The 25,868-nt window shown below is 43.6% G+C and overlaps 1 protein-coding gene across 2 annotated transcripts in view; it reads right to left on the bottom strand.

Moving 5' to 3' along the window:
* Positions 1–7,880: 7,880 nt before the first annotated feature.
* LOC124034357 (synapsin-2-like) overlaps positions 7,881–25,868 on the bottom strand; it is a 33,787-nt gene continuing 15,799 nt past the window's right edge. The window contains exons 10-13 of one of the 2 annotated variants that reach the window (XM_046347446.1): positions 15,483–15,632; positions 15,244–15,313; positions 14,522–15,100; positions 7,881–8,428 (exon numbers count right to left, since the gene is read on the bottom strand). In XM_046347446.1, the coding sequence (XP_046203402.1) occupies positions 14,523–15,100; positions 15,244–15,313; positions 15,483–15,632 (798 nt within the window). In that variant the 3' untranslated portion in view covers positions 7,881–8,428; position 14,522. The remainder of the gene's footprint in view (positions 8,429–14,521; positions 15,101–15,243; positions 15,314–15,482; positions 15,633–25,868) is intronic. The other variant, XM_046347447.1, reaches the window with a different exon arrangement.

Below are 25,868 nucleotides of genomic sequence, written 5' to 3'. Positions count from 1 at the left end.
CAGATCACAGTCTTGGGTCTTGAATTATGTTTGGATTTTTTTAAATTACTGTATGTGTGCTATCTAAGGGTTCTTACAGTCCATGAAAGTTCATTATAACATATGTAGATGTTTTAAATCAGGCCAGGCTTTACCCTAAGCTGAGACTCTAGGGATTGAGTGAAGAACAGTGTTGTGAATCTGAGGAATCCTTTGGAGAGTCTTTCTCTAAATCCATTGGTCAAGACTGAGAGGATTAAAAAGTCAACAAATTAAACTAAACTACTCTAAGGCCCATATATCCATCAGCTTTTCCCAAACAGACCTGAGCAACCACACTGCAATGGGGCACCAGCCTCTGGGCTCAAATGATCCATGAGTATGCGATGAGGATTTAGACAAGAGTGTAGTAGTGTTAAGTCTTCTGACTAATAGGGAGCTGAAGCCCCCACCCTGACACAGAATGTGGCTCATAGGCTCATATGCAGACAGGATGATTGGGCTTTTTCATGAGTGACAAACATTATAAACTATTAAATCCCCTGAGCTGCCGACCCTTTGACATCTTTGTCTCTGTTATCCTCATCACCCTGAATGTTCTTGGGCATTTCATATGGTGTAGCAGAGATGTTCTTATGTATCCCTAACTGAAGCAGTTTGAAGTGCTATTGAGTATCACAGTGAGTATCACAGTATTACACATGCATTCACAACATGGGCTACATGTTAACATCAACGACAGTCGGTTTATTGCATTTATGTTGTGTGGTTTTGAGAGATATACAGTATATACCACACCAAGAAACTGTACAGTCATAAACAAATGCATGAAGCTATTTAACAGTTGGGAGCAGTATCCATGGTAACCCATATTGAGTAGGAGCAAAATAAAAGGCTGAATTGATTTCAAAGGGAATGAAGTAAAGTGCTGATGGGAGCTGCCCATAGAGACCATCAAAATCTACTTCAGAATCCGGAGATGAATGAAGGTGAAAATTGGTTGTAAATATGAAACAGTCTGTGAGTGGATCCAGGGGGTAAAGCGTTCGACCAACATTTTGAATGCAATGAGGTAAACAAAATCCAATCACTTCCCCATCCATTCCATATTATCAAGAGTGATCAATGAGAGGTTTATATTATGCCGGTTGCTGTGCAATAAGGGGAATAATATGGAACAATACGGTATACTTCCAAACTGGATGAAGCCTACCAACCAGACCCTTAGAGCAGATCCTCAAAGCAGTCTGTAGGGCATACTGAACACTGCTCGTATTGTCAATTCTTATATAATGTAAGAATATACAATACTATTTGCTACTGTGTTCGGCAAACAGTAACTCTTCTCTGCTAGTCTCCTGAGCGGCAGAGAGACATCCTGGGGAGCGGTTTAATTAAATCTGTGCCACACACTTCAGTCTCTCATTCTTCATCATCTGTCATGTTGGCCAGGGAGACTTAGTGGGCTTAGACCATGGGTGCAAATATGACCCAGGCCATCATTTGAAGACTACCCATGTAAACTTCTGATTTCCCACTTCTAGAAAATGATGTATGTAATTAGAGCTTTTAGATGACACGTAGTCATTTGTTAATATATTGAGTGATTTTTGAAGAGTAAGGATGTCAATGGGAGGTCATTCATGCCGTGCTGTTAAAAAGGCCTAACATGACTTGACAGACAACACATCTTCAGTGCTTCAGTTAATAGCTTTCTAATTATGCTTTGGCTCTGCCGTCCACAATAGGACAGCTCCCATCAGTGCTAAAACCACCTCAACAAAGGATTGTACAAGCCTAAGATAGGCCTACATGGTTGAAGAAAGTAAAAAGCAATCACAACTTATGAGATCAAAAAATATATATATTTTCACAGCTGACAAAATATGCAATCACTCTACTTGTAAAATACTATAACACTTTCTGAGTTAAACCATGACAGCTAAACTCCCTAAATACAACCGTGAATACTTCGTAGCTTTGACTGAATTTCACATTTCATTACTGTAAAGTCTTGTAAATATCCTAAGGGCTCAAAACATGTCCAGCCGTCAGTCATTCCCTAATGTGATATGTCAGCTGATGAGCTGTGCTGTTTGAGGTTGTCGTTTTCCATTCTTATCATGTGAATCCTGCTAATTATTGTGTCTGTCTGGGTTTCAGAGACAGTCAGAACCAGATGCACCTGTGCCCACAGCATCTCAGGGCTGTTTAAGTAGGTCAGCTCTAGAAATATCTCTGTTCAGTGAGAGAAAGAGACATCACGGACCCCATCTCTGCCATCTCCCTCACTCCCAGTCGGTGACAATGCAAGGCTAATGTTATCACAAAGATGCCTCAATCCTTTATTCATCTCCAGCAAGATAATGAGAGCTGAACTCATTAAGGACATTTCCCTCGATACTGCATGGCAGACTAACAGTACCAGTCAGGGCTTGTGTGGAGCTGTAGACCTGAACTACTTCTGAAAAGCTTTTAAATAGGTTTTCTGTATTTGCTCCCTGAAATAATACACAAAGTTGCACTGGATTTTGTCATATTAGAACACTTTTCTTCCTTCTGACAGATTGACAACATCTCATATGTCACTGTCATCATGGGGTTGTCAGTGGCTGTCAGTCCGATTCTCATGTCATATCAACTCGTGACGTGGCTGGGTAGCAGTAAATGACACTAAGCCATTTGTATGCCAGGAGATCCGAGAGTGATTTCGTGCAAGTACATCACTGTCTAGAAGGTCATCAGATATTGGTCATCAGATATTTATGAAAATGTATGGTCAGGTTGAAAACAGCTGCACTCTTAGTATCCAGATAAGAAATGCAGGCAGACATAGCTTTAAATTCAAGTGTGACCTTTCAGAACATTTAGCAGCGTTGAAACCATATTACATTCTGTGCAAATTGGATTGTGCACTCCAGACACAGTAGAGTATAATGAAAACTTTCTGGGGAAACTGGGAAAGTGATCGACTGAAAATAAAATATCGAACTCTTCTCCCTCACTCATCCTTCGCTAAGTATGTCCTTCTGCTGCTTTGGCCAACTATGGAGTTTTGACAGAGCTCAGGGACTATTCTTTTACAAGACAGCTGTGCAACACGTCCATGCTCAGTGCAGTCAAATACGTGATTTTCCTGTGTTTTATATACACTGAATGTATAAAACATTATGAACACCTGCTCTTTCCATGAGATAGACTGACCAGATGAATCCAGTTTCCCCCTCCCCACTCAGACAACTCCCCGACAGTTCTAGCAACATTCTTGCTTGAGATATGGCTCTTTGCTAAGAAACTTTTGTTTTCAATTAAAATGGTGAAAAAAATCACAGTAAGGTCCTTAATTGTTACCCATAAATAATTTGATATTGAGATAAAAACAGCTGCATTGGACCTTTAACAACCTTTTCTTCAGGCCAAGTCACAGCAAGAGAACTCTAGGGAGGCAGCAGATATTTAGGTGCAAAACCAATACTGGCACTCTTTGTGTTAGTTTATATTCTCAGAGAGCATACTTAGATTATTCATATAAAAAATAAAGCTAGAAACAAACAAGCAAACAAAACAAATGTTGGGCTATGAAGCAAATCCTTTGACGAAAGTAAAGAGACCAAGATGGGGAAGGAGTAATAACAGTCTCCTCTGTATCTCTTTGGCTGGATGGGGTAGATGCTGCCTTTGTCTGGTACAATAGTTCCAACACAATAGTTCCAACAGTGACAAGTAGTTTCTATTAACTTTACAGGGCTTGTGTGTTCGACTGTTGTACTGTATATAAACCTTGAACGAACACATTTGTTGCACAAAAAACAGGATAAAAAAAGGCTTGATCATCTTTGGATATTTTATATGCGTGCTCTGTTTCAATGAATGGGATCACTTCAACAGTGGCATTTGTGTGTAGAATTTTGTAGTAATGCTGGCAGTAAATCTTATTCACCAGATTTTTCCACCTCATGCCATGTTCATTATCCCTTTTGCATAGCTGGCATATTATGCATGAAAGTAGGTACAATCTTAAAAGATTACCAGACATTTCTAATCTACTCTGTCGCACATTTGTTACTGCCACGGCTCACTTGAAAAAGAATGTAAATCTCAATGTGACTACTCTGACTTCTCAATCCTTTTAAGGTTGCTCACACCTGTTGTATAATTAGGGCCCTGTGTTCTGTAGAATCATGTGACCATTTTATCCTGTTTAAGCCTTACACAGAAACAAGAATTATACAAAAAGGTTAAGCAGTTGTCTGAGGATGGTGCTGGACCATCTGACATAAAATGAAAAGGGTTCAAATCCAGTCATGTCACATGCCACATGATCACGCACAACACCGGGCCCTAGGTATAATATGCTGTATCTCTGTAGCTCTTATAATGTTTTAATGCATGGAGAACATGTAATATCTGTCCTTACAACAATATGATGAGAAAGACATCCGAAAATACACCAATAATTTTGGTCACTCCCCTCTACAGTATCCCAAGTTAGGATCTCATGTTGGTGCATTGGTTGCTAGATCGAATCCCGAGCTGACAAGGTCAAATCTGTCGTTCTGCCCCTGAACAAGGCACTTAACCCACTGTTCCTAGGCTGACATTGAAAATAAGAATTTGTTCTTAACTGACTTGCCTAGTTAAATAAAGGTCAAATAAAATAATACAAATTGGTGGTTGTGATGTGATAAAGTTCACAGTAAAGTGGCCTTTGGGTATCCAACTAGTTGGTCAGACTGTAACCCTGCACCACCTTGTGGTCACATTGGTAGAGCTAAACCTTATTACACCAATAAAGCATAATATGACAGTCGTTCGACTGAATAGCTCTTCTACAACTCCACAGACGAAATGAGCCATTGGCCATTCACAGCTTTCCACTGAGCTTGCTGTTATCATGTCTACTCAGAATGTTATTTTTGATCATCATTTGAACATTATGAAGAAAATGGTTCCTCATTGTTACTAATGGTCTTGAACTTTATTGAATATGTGCACATGTTGATAGCATAATTATGAAGGTACATTGCAAATAACATCACATATACTTTTATACATTTATTTGAATACTCCACAATGATTTACAATATATGTCATATTTATAATTTTTGTCTATTTTAGATACATATAGATTTCTTGTTTTATACATCTGGCAGGCATCAATATTGACCATCAATTTCACAGAAATTCATAGTGCAGATAACAAAATAAAAATAATTACATCTGCATTTAGGAAAACTACTTAAGCAAAGAAAAAAGGCATACAAATTGTAAACATACATTCAAATCTATCCATCAAAAGAATGTAAACAAAATAAACATTTCAACCCATGTCTATGAATATCAACAAACAATATTCATATAGATTGATTCAATTATGATGACACTCCAATGTATAATCCACCGGAGGATTTTAACTCCAAACACAGCTAAGATGTTCTCTGATGGATGTTCTCTGTTACAGGCAGTAGCAGAGAGCCGAGTAAAACAATACAGATGTATACCAATCACGTGTTCATCCAGACAAGTCATTTTTTTGTAGCAGGTATCATTTGATGCTTCTCTGATCCATTCATTCAATGGTATATCCTGTTTGCTGAGTTATGATTTCCATTGAGTCCCATGATAAGATGTGTAATATAAATTTTCAAACGTAGACATTTAATCCTGAATACAAAAGAAACTAAGATAAAAAAAGATTTTTCAAAAAGTAGAAATAATGCATAATTCATGATAGTGAATGCCAGTACTGAAAAAGGGCTTACAAATTATATAAATGCCAAAAATCCAAAACCAAAATCCACAAGTATTCATTGCACAAAATATCAACAAGCACAGCATGACAAACGTGACAAATCTGCATCATTCATAGGTCACGATCTGTACAACACTTCTATTTGGTTTTACAAAACAACATTTACACATTTATGCACCACTTATCACAAGGGTTCACTGTGGATACACTAAGAGTCGAAGCGTAGAGGAAGCAGAGGGGTTCTGCAGGGAGATTGGGACTTTTCCGAATTAGCTCCAAAAAACAGATTGCCTGGAACACACTCATTTTGGAAGACATATTCAGTGCCCTAGAAACAGAAGGTTTCAGCTTTGGGCTCAGGGAATATCTAGGGATTGTTTTCTGACCAATGATCAAAGGGGTCATTAATGTTTTGAGGAGAAAGTATTACATGTAGAAAATCAAACAGAAGTATACTGCAGTGGTACTGTATATCCCACAGGGGACATACCAGTATATTTATTTTACACTGCCTACATGACCCATGGTACATTCCTTGGCTGAGCATTTACTTGGACTAGGTCCCTTGCTCACAAGCTGTGACCCTGCTGGGAGCCAAGGGACAGACAGGATAGGCACCCAAACTCTCCACTCACAGAAACAGCCGCATCCCAGGCCCTTGTGATGGCAGGTAAAATAGAGCACTGAGATGGCTGTGTCTCTACAATCTGACATTCAAATCTCAAAAATATCGCTTGACTCATGTCTTCAAGTATGATTTTGTTATATTTCATGTGCAAATACATTTGAAAGAACAAATACATTCTACCTCAATAAACACACATGCTTTCATTTGCAGTGCTCATCATCCTCATTTCAGTGCAACGTTTGGAAGACCTGACCCCTGACACCAGTGTTTCACTTACCAGGACATCCCTGAGACAATACTATCTGACTGAACTTTGTGCCTGTGTAAGGCATGTTTTCCAAATTGAGAGCTATTGAGATTTTGTCTTAATCTAACAGAAGAAGGGAGAGGGAGGCAGCAACGGCATTCTCACAAAAACAACACATACTTTTGTTATGCTAATTACGCTAGCTAATTACATGTGACAACACGGTTACAAGCGGCGATGTGAGTGATTGAAATTGCAACCTTATCTCCTTTGTTGACATGCATCTATAAAAAAAAATCATATTTTAGAATGAATGAGCAGCTCAAACAGCTGTGGTGTTGCTTTACTGTAACACTGAACTGATCTACTGTAGTGTGAACAACACTGTGCCGACAAGTTTAATTTAGCGATGGTTCATTTCAGAGCCAACCAAAACTTGGTCAAATGTGTCACTATGATCTGACAGTAACAGAAAACTGTGAACACTATCATGACGATTACCAGTGTATTGTTTCCAGTATACTAGCATAAAAACAATTTCAAATGTTCAAATCGTGACCAAGTAAATATCTCCCATTACATAAAAACTGTAGCAACATAGGCCACCTACTGAAATGCAATATATAATAACACCATTTAAAAATGGACTGATGATTGATGGGGTAAGAATCTTCACCCTTACTTTTATCCGAAATTTAAACACACGTGCAACAACAAGAGAAGTGAATGTGTACTGTATGTGTGTGTGATTGTAGGAATCATTTGGAATGTAATATATATGTGAAAGTGATGGGGAATATTTCAGACTGAGAGCAACAAACCTCCCACTGGGCACATCTAGTTTTGATTTTCATTTGGTCGAGTTTAAAAAAAAAATACATGTAATTGGATTTAAGTTAAAAGTTGGGTGAAAAAAGACAAAATGCCCTTACATTGATGACTTTGCAAATCCAATCAGTTTTCCACATTGATTCAACGTCATCTCGTAGATTTTTCTGGTTGAAATAAAGTGGAAACAACATGATTTGACCAGTTTTTGTCCAGTGGGCTATCTATAATATATTCTATGTGTGGTCTTCAAATGTACAGATGTAGGATCTTAATTTGATCACTCTTTTGTTGTGGAGAATTTTCCTACACCACAGGAAATGCAGATGAGCTTTGTGATTTACATAAATGCACTGAAAACCCACACTAACACACGGTTTTTAATATTTGACATTTATTTAACCTTTATTTAACTAGGCATGTCAGTTAAGAACAAATTCTTATTTACAATGACGGCCTACACCGGCCAAACTTGGATGACGCTGGGCCAATTGTGTGCCGCCCCTTGGGACTCCCAATCACGGCCGGTTGTGATACAGCCTGGGTTATATTAACAGTATTGCACTTTTCACATAGCCTAATTTTGGCCAGCTTAACCATCGATCAAGCAATATAATGGATTTAATGTTAAAATCCTTTTGCTGCAGGATAATTTTGCTACAACAATACTGGTCAAATTAAGATCCTATGTCTGTATAGGCAGTAGATGTTTTATATGTGCATTTTCACATCAATGTACATCAATATCCATAATAGGGAGGTGTTAGTTCTATTGGTCCATTGTGTGTTGGGGAGGGGAAGAGGGAGGGACTGCCTTTCAGTCTGTCTGTCGGCGTAGGAGGGGGCTTACTCCATCTCTCAGTCTGAGAAGATACTAGCAAAAGACTTGCGTAGGTTGCGTATGGTCTCAGCCTTCACCTCATCCTGGCTAAGGCTGGCCCGTGGCGTTGGAGTTTCTGGAATGTTGAAGGCATTGGTAAGAGACTGGGATTTGCTATAAAGAGAGGAAATGGCAATAGAGGAGAGGAAGAGGCTATTAAAGTCATGCAGCAAACCCATGTAATGGTAAGAAGTATAGGGTGTAATGGTAAGAAGTGTAGAGCATGCCTGGAGAAAGAAAGAGACCATACATAGGGGAGACAGAGTTCCTTCAGTATGTATGGACATTCCTTACATATCTGATTCAGTGCACTGACCAGCTCAACTTTATATGTATACTGAATGATTGAGCTGGATGCAAAGGCATGCTTTTTTAATCATACCCCATCCCCCATCCCCCCGACCAGTGTTCCTAGTTCCATGTTCTGGACTCGACGGCACCAAGATAAATTAATTGAAGAAATTGCTTGCAGTTGTCTTTCAGTCAGTCAACTTGTGTACAACATACTATGGGGAGTCGCACTCTCACGACTTCAGTTGGAGGAGCTACAATCATGCCTGACAAGGCCAATGAAATCCACGCCACACTGGAAGCCCTGTCTTCCACAGGTTATACATGTGAGGTTCGGATTCATTCCTTCAGTTATTCCACTATTTACCTCAGTGTGAACAGGAACAATTCACGGTACTAAAACAAACACGAGACTGTCTTGAGTCACGTCAACTAAACTGTCAGTTAATGGTAGAGCATGCTCACCCCCTGCATGTTATGTGCTGAAGTTTGTACTTTGTTCTCATAAGTTTCCTAATCACAAACAATGAATTATTATTCAAATGGCTTAGCTTGGCTATAGCAATAACTAACTACTAACAAGCCGGGTTCGCGACCATGCCCCAGTATATTAAAAGATCATGTTTGTTGTCTTGTATGTCTCGGCTCGGTGCATGCTCAGGATGCTCTCTCTTAAATCAGTTTGTGTGCGAGACGAAGAGACAGCTGCCACTGTTGCCCAACTAGTCCATGGCTCAGGTTCTCTTGACAATCATGTAGCATTCCTTACGGAGCTTGGTGTTTCCAATAGTGACTTCCTCTCCTGGGTGCCCGTACCTTGGCTGAGTCGGAGTTGCGGAACGCAGAGATCGATTGGGTGCTTGGTCGACTAGAATGTCTAACGGCTCCTGTGCACTCTGTCGACAGTTATGGGAGCTTACTCAAAGAGAGAGGGCAACCAGGTTCTGTGAATATCCCCCTACCGCCTGTGTCTGCCTTGGTTAAGCACCGCTTGCCTCTCATCGCAGAAGGATCTGGGTCCCACCTCTGTGATCCGGTTCTACGTAGACTTTTGAGACTAGGCCAGCTAACAGGCGCTGCATAACGTGCTAGCCAGGTTAGGTAAATTGCAGAGGTGAGCTAGCTACTGCTAGCTATTAAGGCTTCCTGACAGTGGAATTGCTTGGGTAACTCTTGTTTAGCATACCTATCTACCATTAAGTCGCTTGGTTATTCTAAATGGACGATGCCGCCCCAGCCATTGCCGGATCCCCCTGTGTCCATAAGGGACTTGGCTTCATCCAAGGCAATACAGTCACGGAATCACAACTACGTTTGGAAGCTTGTCAATGTTTAAAGGGACATTTAAAAAAAGTTATACTTCATATTCAGCACCACATGTGAAAATGGAACGTTTCTATGTTTTGTAGTAAACAAGAAAGAGGAAGATAAGTGTTTCCAATGACATCGTCAACCAATTAGTAGACAATTAGTTAGCAATGCCTACGCATAATTGGTTTAAATTTTAAAAAAAATCACACAATGCACACCAATGATGTCATTGGAAACACGTATTTCTTCCTCTCTTTTTACTACAAAACATACATTACCGGTCAAAAGTTTTAGAACACCTACTCAATCAAGGGTTTTTCTTAATTTCTACTATTTTCATCAAAACTATAAAATAAGACATATGGAATCATGTAGTAACCAAAAAAATAGTTAAACAAATCAAAATACATTTTATATTTGAGATTCTTCAAATAGCCATCCTTTGGCAAACTACCTGCCCTCCAGGACATCTACACCACTCGATGTCACAGGAAGGCCAAAAAGATAATCAAGGACAACAACCACCCGAGCCACTGCCTGTTCACCCAGTTATCATCCAGAAGGCGAGGTGAGTACAGGTGCATCAAAGCTGGGACCGAGAGACTGAAAAACAGCTTCTATCTCAAGGCCATCAGACTGTTAAACATCACTAACATTGAGTGGCTGCTGCCAACATACTGACTTAAATCTCTAGCCACTTTAATAATTAAAAATTGGATAAAATAAATGTATCACTAGTCACTTTAAACAATGCCACTTTTTATAATGTTTACATACCCTACATTACTCATCTCATATGTATATACCGTACTCTATACATTTACATTACATTTACATTTAAGTCATTTAGCAGACGCTCTTATCCAGAGCGACTTATACCATCTACTGCATCTTGCCTATGCCGTTCGGCCATCGCTCATCCATATATTTATATGTACATGTTCTTATTCATTCCTTTACACTTGTGTGTATAAGGTAGTTGTTGTGAAATTGTTAGATTACTTGTTAGATATTACTACATGGTCATAACTAGAATAACAAGCATTTCACTACACTCGCATTAACATCTGCTAACCATGTGTATGTGACCAATACAATTTGATTTGCCTTAATGACAGCTTTGCACACTCTTGGCATTCTCTCAACCAGCTTAATGAGGTAGTCACCTGGAATGCATTTAAATTAACAGGTGTGCCTTGTTAAAAGTTAATTTGTGGAATTTCTTTCCTTCCTAATGTGTTTGAGCCAATCAGTTGTGTTGTGACACAGTAGGGGTGGTATACAGAATATAGCCCTATTTGGTAAAAGACCATACTATGGCAAGAACAGCTCAAACAAGCAGAGAGAAACGACAGTCCATCATTACTTTAAGACTTGAAGTTCAGTCAATCCGGAAAATTTCAAGAACTCTGAAAGTTTCTTCAAGTGCAGTCGTAAAACCCATCAAGCGCTATGATGAAACTGGCTCTCATGAGGACCGCCATAGGAATGGAAGACCTAGAGTTACCAGCCTCAGAAATGCACAGTGATATTTTTCTCGATGAGGGACCCGTGCCCTGTTGGGAATGGACGCTCTGGCGCACCAGTGTTTTCGGACCCTCCTTTACACGTTCTGCCAGTGGTTCTGATTCAGCCCACGCTGAAGAGGGTGTGCCAGGAGGGCTTACTGTTGGTTCTTGTGGCTGTTTGTTGGCCCATGCAGCCTTTGTTCGTGGCGATCATTTGCCTTTTAGGCAGGGAGCTGTGGCAACTCCCGTTGCGTAGCAACCTGTTGTCCCAGGCACACAGGCAGGTTTGGAATGCAAGGACGGAGATTTAGTTCCTATGGGCCTGGCCCCTGAGAGGGCCAATCTGATGGCGAGAGGTTTACGACCATTCAGTCCGCAAGGGTGCCCTCTACTAGAGGGCTGTATGCGTATAAGTGGTTGAGCTCTGGTGCCAAGATAAAGGGCTGGTTCATTTTCAGTGTGGGCATTCTTTTATTTTTTAAATATTTTTTTTTAACCCCTTTTCTCCCCAATTTTGTGGTATCAAATTGTTTTAGTAGCTATTTTCTTGTCTCATTGCTACAACTCACGTACGAGCTCGGGAGAGACGAAGGTTGAAAGTCATGCGTCCTCCGATACACAACCCAACCAAGCCGCATTGCTTCTTAACACAGCGAGCATCCAACCCAGAAGCCAGCCGCACCAATGTGTCTGTCGGAGGAAACACCGTGCACCTGGCAACCTTGGTTAGCGCGCACTGTGCCCGGCCCGCCACAGGAGTCGCTGGTGCGTGATGAGACAAGGATATCCCTACCTGCCAACCCCTCCCTAACCCGGACGATGCTAGGCCAATTGTGTGTCGCCCCACGGACCTCCCGGTTCGCGGCCGGTTACGACTGAGCCTGGGCGCGAACCCAGAGTCTCTGGTGGCACAGCTGGCGCTGCAATACAGCGCCCTTTAACCACTGCGCCACCCGGGAGGCCCCAGTGTGGGCATTCTCCACTTTCTCCACATTCTCCACTGATTGTGCGGTTCCTGGAAAGTGTACTTTTTTGGGGCTTGACGCTGGTTTTGGAGGCAACCCCTTTGAGCTTCTGGAGTCAATGGATCTGAAGATCCTCTCCCACAAAACCTCCCTGCTCATGGCTTTTGCATTAGCTAAACATGTTGGGGACCTCCACGCGTTATCCGTACATCCTTCCTGTACTCAATTTGCCCAGTGCGACTCTACGGTGATGTTATGACCAAATACGTCCTTCGCCCTGAAAGTCATGACTGTGTCCTACAGGTCCTTAGCCTTCGAGCAATTTCCATTTTCGCCTCCTTCTTTTGCTTCTGAAGAGCAACAGCGGTTACATGCCCTGTGTCCGGTGCAAACCTTTCCCATGTACATTGAACTGACCTGGGAAATCCAGTTATGTGACCAGCTTTTTGTCTGTTTACTAATCCAGCTCGCAGCAGGACGCTCTCTTCCAGTGGATTTTGGAGGCTATCACGTTGGCATATAGCAGAAAGTGGCAAGGATTACCTACCAGGGGTGTGGCTGTATCTTGGCCATTGTTTAAAGGGTTGGCCGTAGGAGATATTTGTCCTGCGGCAAGTTGGGCATCACCACACACTTTTGTGAGGTTTTATCGCTTGGATATTCCTGCTCCCAGTAAAGCCCATAGGGTGCTTACCACCGGGACAGGGGAAAGTCACTATGCAGCGCGCCGTTTGCACAATACCCAGACTGCCACATCTGGCAGGGTCAGGTCTGGGTGGTCTGCCATGAACCGTTTCATTTAGTATCCATCAGGATCAACTTAGGGCGTGATTATATTTCCACATAGTATGTTGAACCGAAGTTGACTGATTGAAAGGGAACATAACGTTAGGATTATAACTACTGTTCCCTGAAGGAGGGAAACGAGGTACAACACCTGTTTGGCCCCATGCCACCCGTTCCTGGGCTCAGTGAAGAGTAGTATTAATTTGAAGGAATTAATCCGAGCCTCACGCTTATCACCTGTGGAGGCGGTGCTTCCAGCGAGGCGCGAATTTCATTGTCAGGCGTGATTGTAGATCCGCGAAAGTGCAACTCCCCATAGTATGTTGTACCTCATTTCCCTCCTTCAGGGAACAGTAGTTAAATCCATAACATTACATTTGGACTGTTAATAGCTTGTTAAAGCCATATTTTATATGCAATATACACTAGAAGCATACATAATTTACAACATAAAGAAACCTGCATAACCCTTTCCTTGACCCTTTCCACATTGCCCTCTATCACATGTTTTAAGGAACACTGCATTAGTTGTAAATTATGTAGTGTTATTTAAACTTTCCTTTCCATGAGTCACTAGAGAATTACCAGGACATTAAACATGGTCAATAGTACTTTGTACATTGTACTCAATACAATGTCAACCAGTTTTTGGTGGCCCAAAACGAAAAGTTGTTGGAAAATTGCACCTTGTGTATTCTACTATTCTAATGCTCTTCAGTAAGTTGAGACCCTGACTGAGTTTCAAAAATATATATTATAATAATTATTTTTGGGTGGTTGGGACACCCTAGCAGCCGTGGGGCCCTAAGCGGTTGTTTATGTCGCATATCCCATAAAATCTAGCTTTATCCAAAATAAGTCCTTGTAATTTCAAGTGCAACAATAAATTAACAATGAGCAGGACACAAAAAGTGTGAACATTCCATTGGAATTGTCTTGAAAAAACTTGTTCATACACACTCAGTCCAAATATTTGGATCAAATAACAAATCGCACTGTAAACATCTGATAACATATCCCATGACAAACTATAGCTACATTGATTTGCAAACTCAATATCTAGCCTACAGTACAAATATAACACCATCATGCACATCAATCCCCTTGATGAAATAAAAATAAATGAAACCTAAATCTAGAACACAGAATCCTCTCGTCGGTTAATTACTCATCCTTATCTAGAATGAGATAGACAGAGCATCCTGTGTGGCTCACAAAAACTGCCAAAAACAATAGGAGGATGTTACATCCAATATTGAGCTATTGAATAATACAGTTGGGATACACTGAGCAAAAAGTATATTGGCATTGAATGTTTTGGGAAACTTTATGAAAGCTATTCTTACTTCAGTGGAGGGATGGCTCCCATGGCAGGAGGGTCCTGGTTGGGCTTCTGTGGGGGTTGGGGCTTCTGCTGCAGAGGAGGTTTCCCTCCCGGGTCTCCCTGGCCCTGGGCACTAAGGCGGGGCTGCTGAGTGGTGGGGGCCCCAGGGCGACCTTGCTGGGCTGGAGCCCTCTGCTGCTGGGGGCCTCCTCCCTGGGACTGCTGCCTGGCAGGCTGACCTGGCTTCTGCTGGGGCCTCTGCTGGGGCTGGCCCCCTGTGGACTTCTGGCCCATGCCTCCAAGAGGGGGGGCTCTGCTGCAGCTGGGGACCTGACTGCTGTGGCCTCTGGTTTTGAGGGGAGCCCCCCTGGCTCATGGATCGCTGGGGGGGATCCCTGACCAGAGGGGGGTTTCTGCCCCTGACCTGGGGGACGCTGCTGGGCCCCAGCTCCTGGGTTGGTTCCTTTCTGTGATGTCTGGGCAGGGGGGTTCTGGGTGTTGGGGCCTGGGGAAGGGGGCTGGCCTTGGGGAGAGGGGCGCTGATGGGAGGGGGATCCTTGGCGAGGGCTGGCAGTGCCGGTTGGTGTCTGTTGTGGGCCACCTGAAGGAGACAGAGCACTGTTTATCCTGTCCCTATTAAGTAATCATTAAAAAACAATTTAGCTATCATATTACCAGCTAATGAACAAAAGCAACTGTCCTTTGGGATTTTTGGGCCTTAATATTACAGAGCCATCTTCTTACCTTGTGGAGAAGGGCGTTGCTGAGCCTGTGGCACTTTGGGTTGTGAGATAGGCTGAGAGGATGTAGCTTTCTGCATGGCCAACATGTTACAATGAGACATAAAGTGAATGGGTTATAAATACAATCCAAATATACTAGCCAATTAGCAATAAAGACCACTCATCTAAACATACTCCTTTTGACAAATATGGACTCATCTTAAGTTTATTAGACTGAGTGGTGGTTAGCAATAGTGTCACCTGTACAGGCTGTGCAGCTGTGGGACGGACAGGAGAGGGACTTGCAGTGCGTGGGACTGTCTGGTTCATTTTGGAGATGACCAGGTCTGCAATTTGAGCACGATCTTCACCCTGCTGGTCTCCAATCAGAGGCATGGAGCAACCCACCACCTGAGAGAACGAGATGGGGAAACACAAATCAAATTGTATTAGTCACATGCGCCGAATACATCAGGTGAAATGCTTATTTACAAGCCCATAACCAACAATGCTGTTTAAAAAAATACGAATAAGAAATAAAAGTAACAAGTAGTTAAAGAGCAGCAGTAAAATAACAAGAGGGAGACTATATAGAAGGGGTATTGGTACAGAGTCAATGTGCGGGGCACTGGTTAGTCGAGGTAACATGTACATGTAGGTAGAGTTATTAAAGGGACTATGCATAGATAATAAGAGTGTATCAGCGACGTAAAAGGGAGAGGGGGGGGGGGCAATGCAAATAGTCTGGGTAGCCACAAGGTATTACAATGTTGTTACCAGTGTAATTACTGTTTTACTACACAGTTTAAGAATGCTTAAATTGCGAGCCTTTCCCAATAATGCAGTACTCAATATCAAAATAGTATGGAAGCCATGAAGCCCAAGGCAAAAAAATACCACTTAGCCTCTTGGAATTCTCATTTTAATGACTTAGTATCTTGTTTCAACAACTTAGTCTCTCATTTGAATTACTTCATTGTTATTTTGCCTAATTATACCTATTTTGTTATGCAGCTTATTGCACCGTGTAATGGTTGGTGCAGCCATTCATTCATGATTCTATCCATTGATATGATTATTCATTGACAGCTCTTTGATAGCCTAAAGCAGGGCTGCTTTTGAATGCCAGAGCATGTAAGTGGTTGAGTGTTGAGTGTGGAGCAGCGCAAATAAAATGGTGCCTTCTTCTCCCGCTCCAATATCGCTCTGGTACTGCTCAGCCACAAGCTCTGGGCCTGCCCAGCTTAGCATTTTTATTTCCTTTATCACTAGTCTTCTAATTCTGCCTATTTGGTTGTAATTATTTTGCCCCCCCCATCCACAGTAGCCTATATCTAGTTTATATTCTACTTTCTAACGTTGGGAAATGTAATTTCTATTTTGAAGGAAATGTATTCACGTATGTTTTGAGGTAGGCAATACATAGACTACTGTGAAATATGTTTGAGATTTTCTTGGAATAGAATCAATTTAATTAAGCTAAAACATCTTAAATAAATCGTAAATAATAAAGGACGGTATCAACTTCTTTTCATTAATAAAATGGAAGAAATAATCTCAAGCAAACACCAATAAGCTTCACATGTGGATTGAAAGTGGGAAAGTCGCTCTACAAATTAAATATTATTATTATAGAGACAACAAAATACACATGTAAAAGCTTAATTACATAAAGGAATATTAGTTGGAATATAACCATAACATAAACAAGAGAAAGGAGAATGGAATACATTTGAAAAGCCTAAAATGTACAAATACAATGAGACAATGTGCTTTTGTGCTATTTAAAAAAATAAAAAAATAATTGATTGGAGAAAGAAAATAAGGAGGCGGCCAGTATGGTGCAATAAACTTTAGTGAACTATTTATAGAAAAGATGTACAAAATAATACATAGGGGAAAATCAGCCTGAATAGCAGGACGCGCAACAGCAATGCGTTTTGACTACTAATTCATATGCACATTGCATCTAAAACGGTTCTTTTTAGGGGTCCATCTACATTCATTCCACCTGGGCCTATTGACCCAGCTTTGGATATGTACTACAGACTGGTGCATAAAGACATATCCAAGCTACAGGTCTTAAATGTCCAGAATGCCCCCTCTAGAGTCATCCACCTAGTGGACAAGGGAGGCGCTGTTACTGTACAAGACTGAAGTACTCAGGCAACTGAATGATCAGACGTTCTGTAAAATATTCACTACAAAACCCCACAAAAAAGCTTCTGTCATTGAGGGCATGCACAATGGTGATATCACCAAAAGAGAACACAGATTGGTGCGTAAAAACAGCTCCACACTGGTAATCTGCAGTCTCTAAAATACTCTTTAATTATCTTAATTCCCAAAGGGACAGGATGAATCTTCTTTGCAATGTCAGACCAGATTTGGCAGCAGGCCTGAAGATCTCTACTCAACGTCAAATTCTCTGATTGATAATTATGCCCCTATGTATTGTGACACTTTCGTTTACCAAATACTACACAATTAGACATAAGTTAAACTTCCTCCTGCTAATAAAAACGCCAAATCCATCCATCACGCACAGATCTCCCTCTCAAGCGCTCCTTACATTTTACATTACATTTAAGTCATTTAGCAGACGCTCTTATCCAGAGCGACTTACAAATTGGTGCATTCACCTTATGACATCCAGTGGAACAGCCACTTTACAATAGTGCATCTAAATATTTTAAGGGGGGGGGGGTGAGAAGGATTACTTTATACTATCCTAGGTATTCCTTAAAGAGGTGGGGTTTCAGGTGTCTCCGGAAGGTGGTGATTGACTCCGCTGTCCTTCTCAGGAGCTTTGCATTATCACCAAATGAATAGGTTGTTGTCATCGGTGCTATTGAAAATTGGATAGCTTATTTATGTAAACCATTAGCCAACAATTCAAAGATTAAATGAATTGTCATCATGAAAGTTTATCTCTTCATTTTATTTTGGTGATAAAATGTTTATTTTTTTGTTATTGTGAACTGTAGTCTATAACAAGTTACTCCTTTAAATTAAAGCCCTATCAGAGGAGATTCTGAAAAGCATGTTGTTCGCAGCATAAACCAGCCTATAATTTCTGAAGTTTATTCATTTATTGGTGATGGATACTTTAACTGTAAGTTTAGTAATTCTATTGATGGAAAAATTGTTTACCTCGTGCCGCACACATTTAATTCAACACTTGATTATAGCTCACAATCAAGCATAGCCACAGGAAATAGGGGTGCTGAAGGTGCTGCATCACCCACTGCAAAATCAGAATAAAAAATATTTATTAATAAAAATATACAGTTGAAGTCAGAAGTTTACATAGACTTAGGTTGGAGTCATTAAAACTTGTTTTTCAACCACTCCACAAATCTATTGTTAACAAACTATAGTTTTGGCAAGTTGGTTAGGACATCTACTTTGGGGATGACACAAGTCATTTTTCCAACAATTATTTATAGACAGATTATTTCACTTATAATTCACTGTATCACAATTCCAGTGGGTCAGAAGTTTACATATACTAAGTTGACTGCCTTTAAACAGCTTGGAAAATTCCAGAAAATGATGTCATGGCTTTAGAAGCTTCTGATAGGCTAATTGACATAATTTGAGTCAATTGGAGGTGTACCTGTGGATGCATTTCAAGGCCTACCTTCAAACTCAGTGCCTCTTTGCTTGACATCATGGGAAAATCAAAATAACTCAGCCAAGACCTCAGAAAATATTTTAGACCTCCACAAGTCTGGTTCATCCTTGAGAGCAATTTCCAAACACCTGAAGGTACCACGTTCATCTGTACAAACAATAGTATGTATGCAAGTATAAACACTATGGGACCACGTAGCCATCATACCGCTCAGGAAGGTCTCCTAGAGATGAACATACTTTGGTGCAAAAAGTGCAAATCAATCTCAGAACAACAGCAAAGGACTTTGTGAAGATGCTGGAGGAAACAGGTACAAAAGTAACTATATCCACAGTAAAACAAGTCATATATCGACATAAGCTGAAAGACTGTTCAGCAAGGAAGAAGCCACTGCTCCAAAACCGCCATAAAAAAGCCAGACTACGGTTTGCAACTGCACATGGGGACAAAGATCGTACTTTTTTTGGAGAAATGTCCTCTGGTCTGATGAAACAAAAAGGCAGGAGGGACTGGTGCACTTCACAAAATATATGGCATCATGAGGAAGAGAAATTATGTGAATATATTGAAGCAACATCTCAAGACATCAGTCAGGAAGTTAAAACTTGGTCGCAAATGCATCTTCCAAATGGACATTGACCCCAAGCATACTTCCAAAGTTGTGGCAAATGGCTTAAGGACAACAAAGTCAAGGTATTGGAGTGGCCATCACAAAGCCCTGACCTCAATCCGATAGAAAATTTGTGGGCAGAACTGAAAAAGTGTTTGCGAGCAAGGAGGCCTACAAACCTGACTCAGTTACATCAGCTCTGTCAGGAGGAATGGGCCAAAATGTATCCAACTTATTGTGGGAAACTTGTGGAAGGCTACCCGAAATGTAACGGCGTTCGTCTGTTGAAGAAAGAGAGTCGGACCGAAATGCAGCGTGTAGGTTACTCATGACTTTAATGAAAGAATGCGGTACATGAAATAACTGATACTAACTACAAAACAACAGAACGGAACGTGAAACTAATTACAGCCTATCTGGTGACTACAACACAGAGACAGGAACAAACACCCACAAAATACAAAGCGAAAGTCAGGCTGCCTAAATACGGTTCCCAATCAGAGACAACGACAAGCACCTGACTCTGATTGAGAATCGCCTCAGGCAGCCAAGCCTAACAACACCCCTAATCAGCCGCGATCCCAAATAATACAAACCCCAATACGAATACAACATATAAACCCATGTCACACCCTGGCCTACCCAAACATATAACAAAAACACAAAATAAAATGACCAAGGCGTGACAGAAACCCCCCCCCCCCCCTAAGGTGCGGACTCCCGGACGCACCTCAAAAGCATAGGGAGGGTCCGGGTGGGCGTCTGTCCATGGTGGCGGTTCTGGCTTGGGACGTGGATCCCACTCCATTAATGTCCTTGTTCCTCCCCTTTGCGTCCTGGGATAATCCACCCTCGCCGCCGACCATGGCCTAATAGTCCTCACCCAGATCCCCACATTACTGAGGGGCATCTCGGGACAGAGGGGCAGCTCGGGACAGAGGGGCAGCTCGGGACAGAGGGGCAGCTCGGGACAGAGGGGCAGCTCGGGACAGAAGCAGCCCGGGACTGAGGGGTAGCCCGGGACTGAGGGGAAGCCCAGTACTGAGGGGAAGCCCAGTACTGAGAGGAAGCCCAGTACTGAGAGGAAGCCCAGTACTGAGAGGAAGCCCAGTACTGAGAGGAAGCCCAGCACTGAGAGGAAGCCCAGCACTGAGAGGAAGCCCAGTACTGAGAGGAAGCCCAGTACTGAGAGGAAGCTCAGGCAGGTAGTAGGCTCCGGTAAATCCTGGCTGGCTGGCGGAACTGGAAGATTCCGGTTGACAAACAGATCTGGAAGAGACTGGTTGTCTGGCAGATCTGGAAGAGACTGGTTGTCTGGCAGATCTGGAAGAGACTGATTGTCTGGCAGATCTGGAAGAGACTGGTTGTCTGGCGGCGCTGGGCAGACTGGGAGCACTGGCGGCGCTGGGCAGACTGGGAGCACTGGCGGCGCTGAGCAGACTGGGAGCACTGGCGGCGCTGGGCAGACTGGGAGCACTGGCGGCGCTGGGCAGACGGGAGACTCCGGCAGCGCAGGAGAGGAGAAAAGCTCTGGCTGCGCTAAACAGGCGGGAGGCTCCGACAGCGCAGGAGAGGAGAAAAGCGCTGGCTGCGCTGAACAGGCGAGGCGCGCTGGAGGCCTGGTGCGTGGTGCTGGAACTGGTGGTACTGGATCGAGGACACGCACAGGAAGCCTGGTGCGGGGAGCTGCTACCGGAGGACTGGTGTGTAGAGGTGGCTCTGGATAGACCGGACCGTGCGCACTGGAGCTCTTGAGCACCGAGCCTGCCCAAGCTTACCTGGCTCGATGCCCACTCTAGCCCGGCCAATAGGAAAGGCTGGTATGTGCCGCACCTGGCTCTGCACTCGCACTGGAAACACCGTGCACTCCATAGCATAACACGGTGCCTGCCCGGTCTCTCTAGCCCAACGGTGAGCACAGGGAGTTTGCGCAGGTCTCCTACCTGGCATAACTATACTCCATTCTAGCCTCCCCCCAATAATTTTTTGGGGGCTGCTTTTCCGGCTTCCAACCGCGTCGCCGTGCTGCCTCCTCATACCAGCGCCTCTCCGCTTTTTTCGCATCTATTTCTTCCTTGGGACGGCGATATTCTCCAGGCTGAGCCCAGGGTCCTTTTCCTGTCTAATATCATCTCCCAAGACCAGAAGTCCTTATATTGCTGCTCCTCACAATTAACAGGGAGAGTAGGCTCAGGTCTGACCTCTGACTCAGCCACTCTCTCTCTGCGCCCTCCCCCAATAAATAATTGGGGGTTACTTTCGGTTTTCGCTCTGCATCGCCGTGTTTTCCTTTTTGAATCCATTCGCCTGTAGCCCTCTTCGCAATGCTGAAGCGAATCCCAGGCGGGCTCCTGCACTCTCTCTGGGTCGGCCGCCCACCTGTCGATTTCTTCCCACGTCGTATAATCGATGCCTCTACCGTCCATAACGTCCTCCTTTAGCTCCTGCCAGTTTATACACTGCTCGGTCCGTGAGCGGTGGGTGTTTCTGTAACGTCGTTCGTCTGTTGAAGAAAGAGAGTCGGACCGAAATGCAGCGTGTAGGTTACTCATGACTTTAATGAAAGAACGCGGTACATGAAATAACTGATACTAACTACAAAACAACAGAACGGAACGTGAAACTAATTACAGCCTATCTTTTTTTTCTTTTTTAAAATAAAAATAATTTATTATCTTCAATACCATTCATTCTTTACAACTCATAATTTACATACATACACAAAAAATGGTATTTTAAATAAACTAATTAAACTAAAACATAAACCCCAAACAAAACCTCAGGGGAGCATCTTCCCTCCCCGTTACCCTACAAAATACCTCTCCCTATCTCCCCGTCCCTAATCTATCCTCTTACAAATCTAAATGACACCCAGCCCTAAACCCCCCTTCCACCTCTCCCGAGCAGCATGCTGCCCCCACTTCCTCTCCTCCCTCTTCATCCTCCCCCTCAAATCTCCTTCCACCCTCCTCACTATCCCTTCCACCCCCCAATCTCTCCCTGTCTTCACCATGTTCTGCCTTGCTTCCCACAGCCCCGTTTAAAGAGACTCATGAGAAGCCAGAGCAGAAACCTGTCCCTATCCGTCCCTCTCGCTCTCCCTACACCCCTCTCTAACCTGGCCCACGTCAATACAAAATCCCCCTTTACCAAACCTAACAACACCCGTGCCCTAGCCCATACTACTCCGGCAAAGGCACAGTCCCAAAAGACATGGCGCACAGTCTCCTCCCTCCCACAAGAGGATCTTAGACAGGTGGGGGATTGCACCAAATTATACCGGTACAAGATGGAACGTACCGGCAAACATATAATAATATAATATAATATAATAATAATATATAATATATAATAATATAATAATATATAATATAATATATGCCATTTAGCAGACGCTTTTATCCAAAGCGACTTACAGTCATGTGTGCATACATTCTACGTATGGGTGGTCCCGGGGATCGAACCCACTACCCTGGCGTTACAAGCGCCATGCTCTACCAACTGAGCTACAGAAGGACCACTTATGAAGGCTCAACCAATTCAGGTCCTTGAGCCTGTTATCCAGACCCCGCGCCTGCACTCCCTCCCAGACCACTTCCGAGATGCCCACTACAGGCGCCGGACTCCCTGCCTTTCTGACCTCCTCGTACAGGTGCCTGTGATCTAAACCTACTCGGGCAACTTCAACCTCAGGGTGCGCACGCAGCCACTTGGCCGCATGACCAAAGTGCCACGGCAGCTGTTCCGCCCGAGGACCCGTGTTAGACCACACCATTATGCTTCTCGCCTGATACGAGAAAAACACCCGCAGGAGGTAACCGGACGGGTGTATCACTGGCTGAGCAAGCTCCGTTAAGAAGAAAGAAACAAAAATTGAGTCCAACTTGAGGGGAAAATGTGGTACCCCCCTACCTCCCTCCCCGATGGGACAGATCATGCGTGCCCTGGCGACCCACTCGCACCTGCCACTCCACATAAACTGAAACACAAGCCTCACTAGAGGCCTCCTCAGACAAGCCGGCAATGGGTAGATGTATGCCAAATACAAAAGAGACAGCAACACATTCACCTTTAGGACCAGTACTTTGCACATGAAAGACAAATACCTAGCCTTCCACATTGCTAGCTTCCTCTGTACCACTGTGATACGCATGTTCCAGTTTAGCGTCGCTGAGCCAGAGGTCTCAAAATGGACCCCGAGAATCCTCAGGGCCCCCTCACAGAGAGATAACCCCCCAGGCACATCCGTTCTACCGCGCCATCTTCCGAAAAACTTGACGGAAGACTTTGCATGGTTCAGAACTGCTCCAGACGCTCGGGTGAAATCCCCAAAGATGGCAAGGGACCTTGTCAGGCACGAGTCCTTGCACAACAGCAAGGAAGTGTCGTCGGCGTACTGCGTCATCTTAACACGCAGCCCACCACTTCCAGGGATCAGCAAACCTTCCACCCCTGCGTCTGCCCTAATGGCAGCCCCCAGAGGCTCCATGTACAGAACGAAGAGGAGAGCCGAGAGTGGGCACCCGTGCCTGACCCCAGACGAGAGGTCAAAAACATCACCCAAGTGACTATCTACACTAACTCGGCACCCTGCTCCGACATATAATGTACGAATCCATCCTATAAACTTCTCCCCAAATCCTAATCGACCTAACACTCTGAATAAAAAGGATCTATTAATGCGGTCGAAGGCTTTCGCCTGATCTAGTGCTGCTACCATTAAAGGAAGACCTCTATCTTCAACCCAAGCGATGGAGTCCCTGATTAACTGTAGGTTCCATCTAATAGAGCGGCCCTCTACCCCGCACGTCTGATCCTCATGAACGACATAGGGAAGGGCTGTGCGCAACCGGTCTGCTAAAACCTTTGCAAGTAGCTTGTAGTCTACACACAGCATGGTCAACGGCCGCCAGTTGCCACGGTCTGTTACTTCCCCCTTCTTAAATAAAAGTGACAGCACACCAACAGCCATTGATCCCCCTGGGACCCCCGTCTCAAGGATGGCCTTCAAGACTTCGAGGACCACTGGACCAAGTATACTCCAAAACTTGAGATAAAACTCAGCCGGCAGCCCATCTATCCCAGGCACCTTCCCTTTTCCCATCCTCCTAAGAGCGCTCTCAACCTCTTCTAGTGAGATCTGGGCCTCCATCACTTCTCTAATGTCCTCCGGCAACCGCCTGGACAAGTGTTCTAAAAACACATTTCCCTGCTCTACATCTATTTCCCTTTGCTTAAATAAACCTTGGAAATGATCAGTTGTCACCCTGACCATATCCTCTGGTTCTCTAACTATACTACCATTTTCTTCCCTAACACCATGCATTACCTTCCTACTCTGTCTTGCCCTAACCAACTTAAAGAACATAGCAGAACAAGTCTCATTATGTTCTAGAAAGCCACTATGCGCATGCTCAAGGAAAGCTCGAGCCTTCCGCTCCTGCAACTCCCTGAGCTGCGCCTTTAGGGTTGCGGATCTCTCCCAGTCAAACAACCCGCCGAGGTTGCCTGCCTCGTATTCGAGTTCAATTAACCTCTGGATACGATCCACCTCCCTCCTCTCCTCCCTTTTTTCCTCTTGCAATACCCCTATTAAAAAAGCCCTAATCCTCACCTTAACTAATTCCCACCACTCTAACACCCCCTCGCACATGGACCAGAGGCCCTCAAGCCTCCAAAAGAAACCATAAAACCAGGTCAACAAAAGCCTGCTCCTCCAGCACATCCCGATCTAGCTTCCAGTACCCTCTACCAAAGAGGCAGACTGGCGACCCCACCTGCAGGAGCACCCCGTCGTGATCCGAAAAGAAAACAGGCAACAGCCGCCCAGACAACTTACCCAAAGACCTGGGTACAAAAATATAGTCGAGCCTCCGCTCAACCCCCCTGGAGTTGCGCCATGTAGGACCGTCCATTTTCGGAGTAGTGTGCAGACCACCATCTACCAGACCATGGCAAGCCATTAGCCTGGCAATGGCGCCCTCACTGCTATCCCCCCTCTTCCTAAATCTGTATTAAAATCCCCCCTATCACTAATTTCCTATTTGTGACACACAGGGGCGTCAGACAGTCCACCATCTCCCTCCTGTCTGCCACCACCTGTGGCCCATACACCACCACTAATCTAAATTTACAATCCCTTATCGTGACATCCACCCCTATAACCCTCCCCTGCATTACCACAAAAGAATCCTCCACTTTTACCTCCCTGTGCCCACACAAAATCCCTACCCCCGATGAGTGCACCCCCCCAACACCCCAAACCGACGCCCCCTTGTCCCACTCCCTCTTAAACCTAATAACATCCCCTCCATCCCTCAGGTGAACCTCCTGTAAAAAAACAAAAATCAAACCCCACACCCTCCAATAACTAAAAACCGCCCTCCTCTTAACACAATCC

This window comes from Oncorhynchus gorbuscha, linkage group LG04, assembly GCF_021184085.1.
Source record: "Oncorhynchus gorbuscha isolate QuinsamMale2020 ecotype Even-year linkage group LG04, OgorEven_v1.0, whole genome shotgun sequence".
NCBI lineage: Eukaryota > Metazoa > Chordata > Actinopteri > Salmoniformes > Salmonidae > Oncorhynchus > Oncorhynchus gorbuscha.
This window is presented reverse-complemented; position numbering and strand designations above follow the sequence as displayed.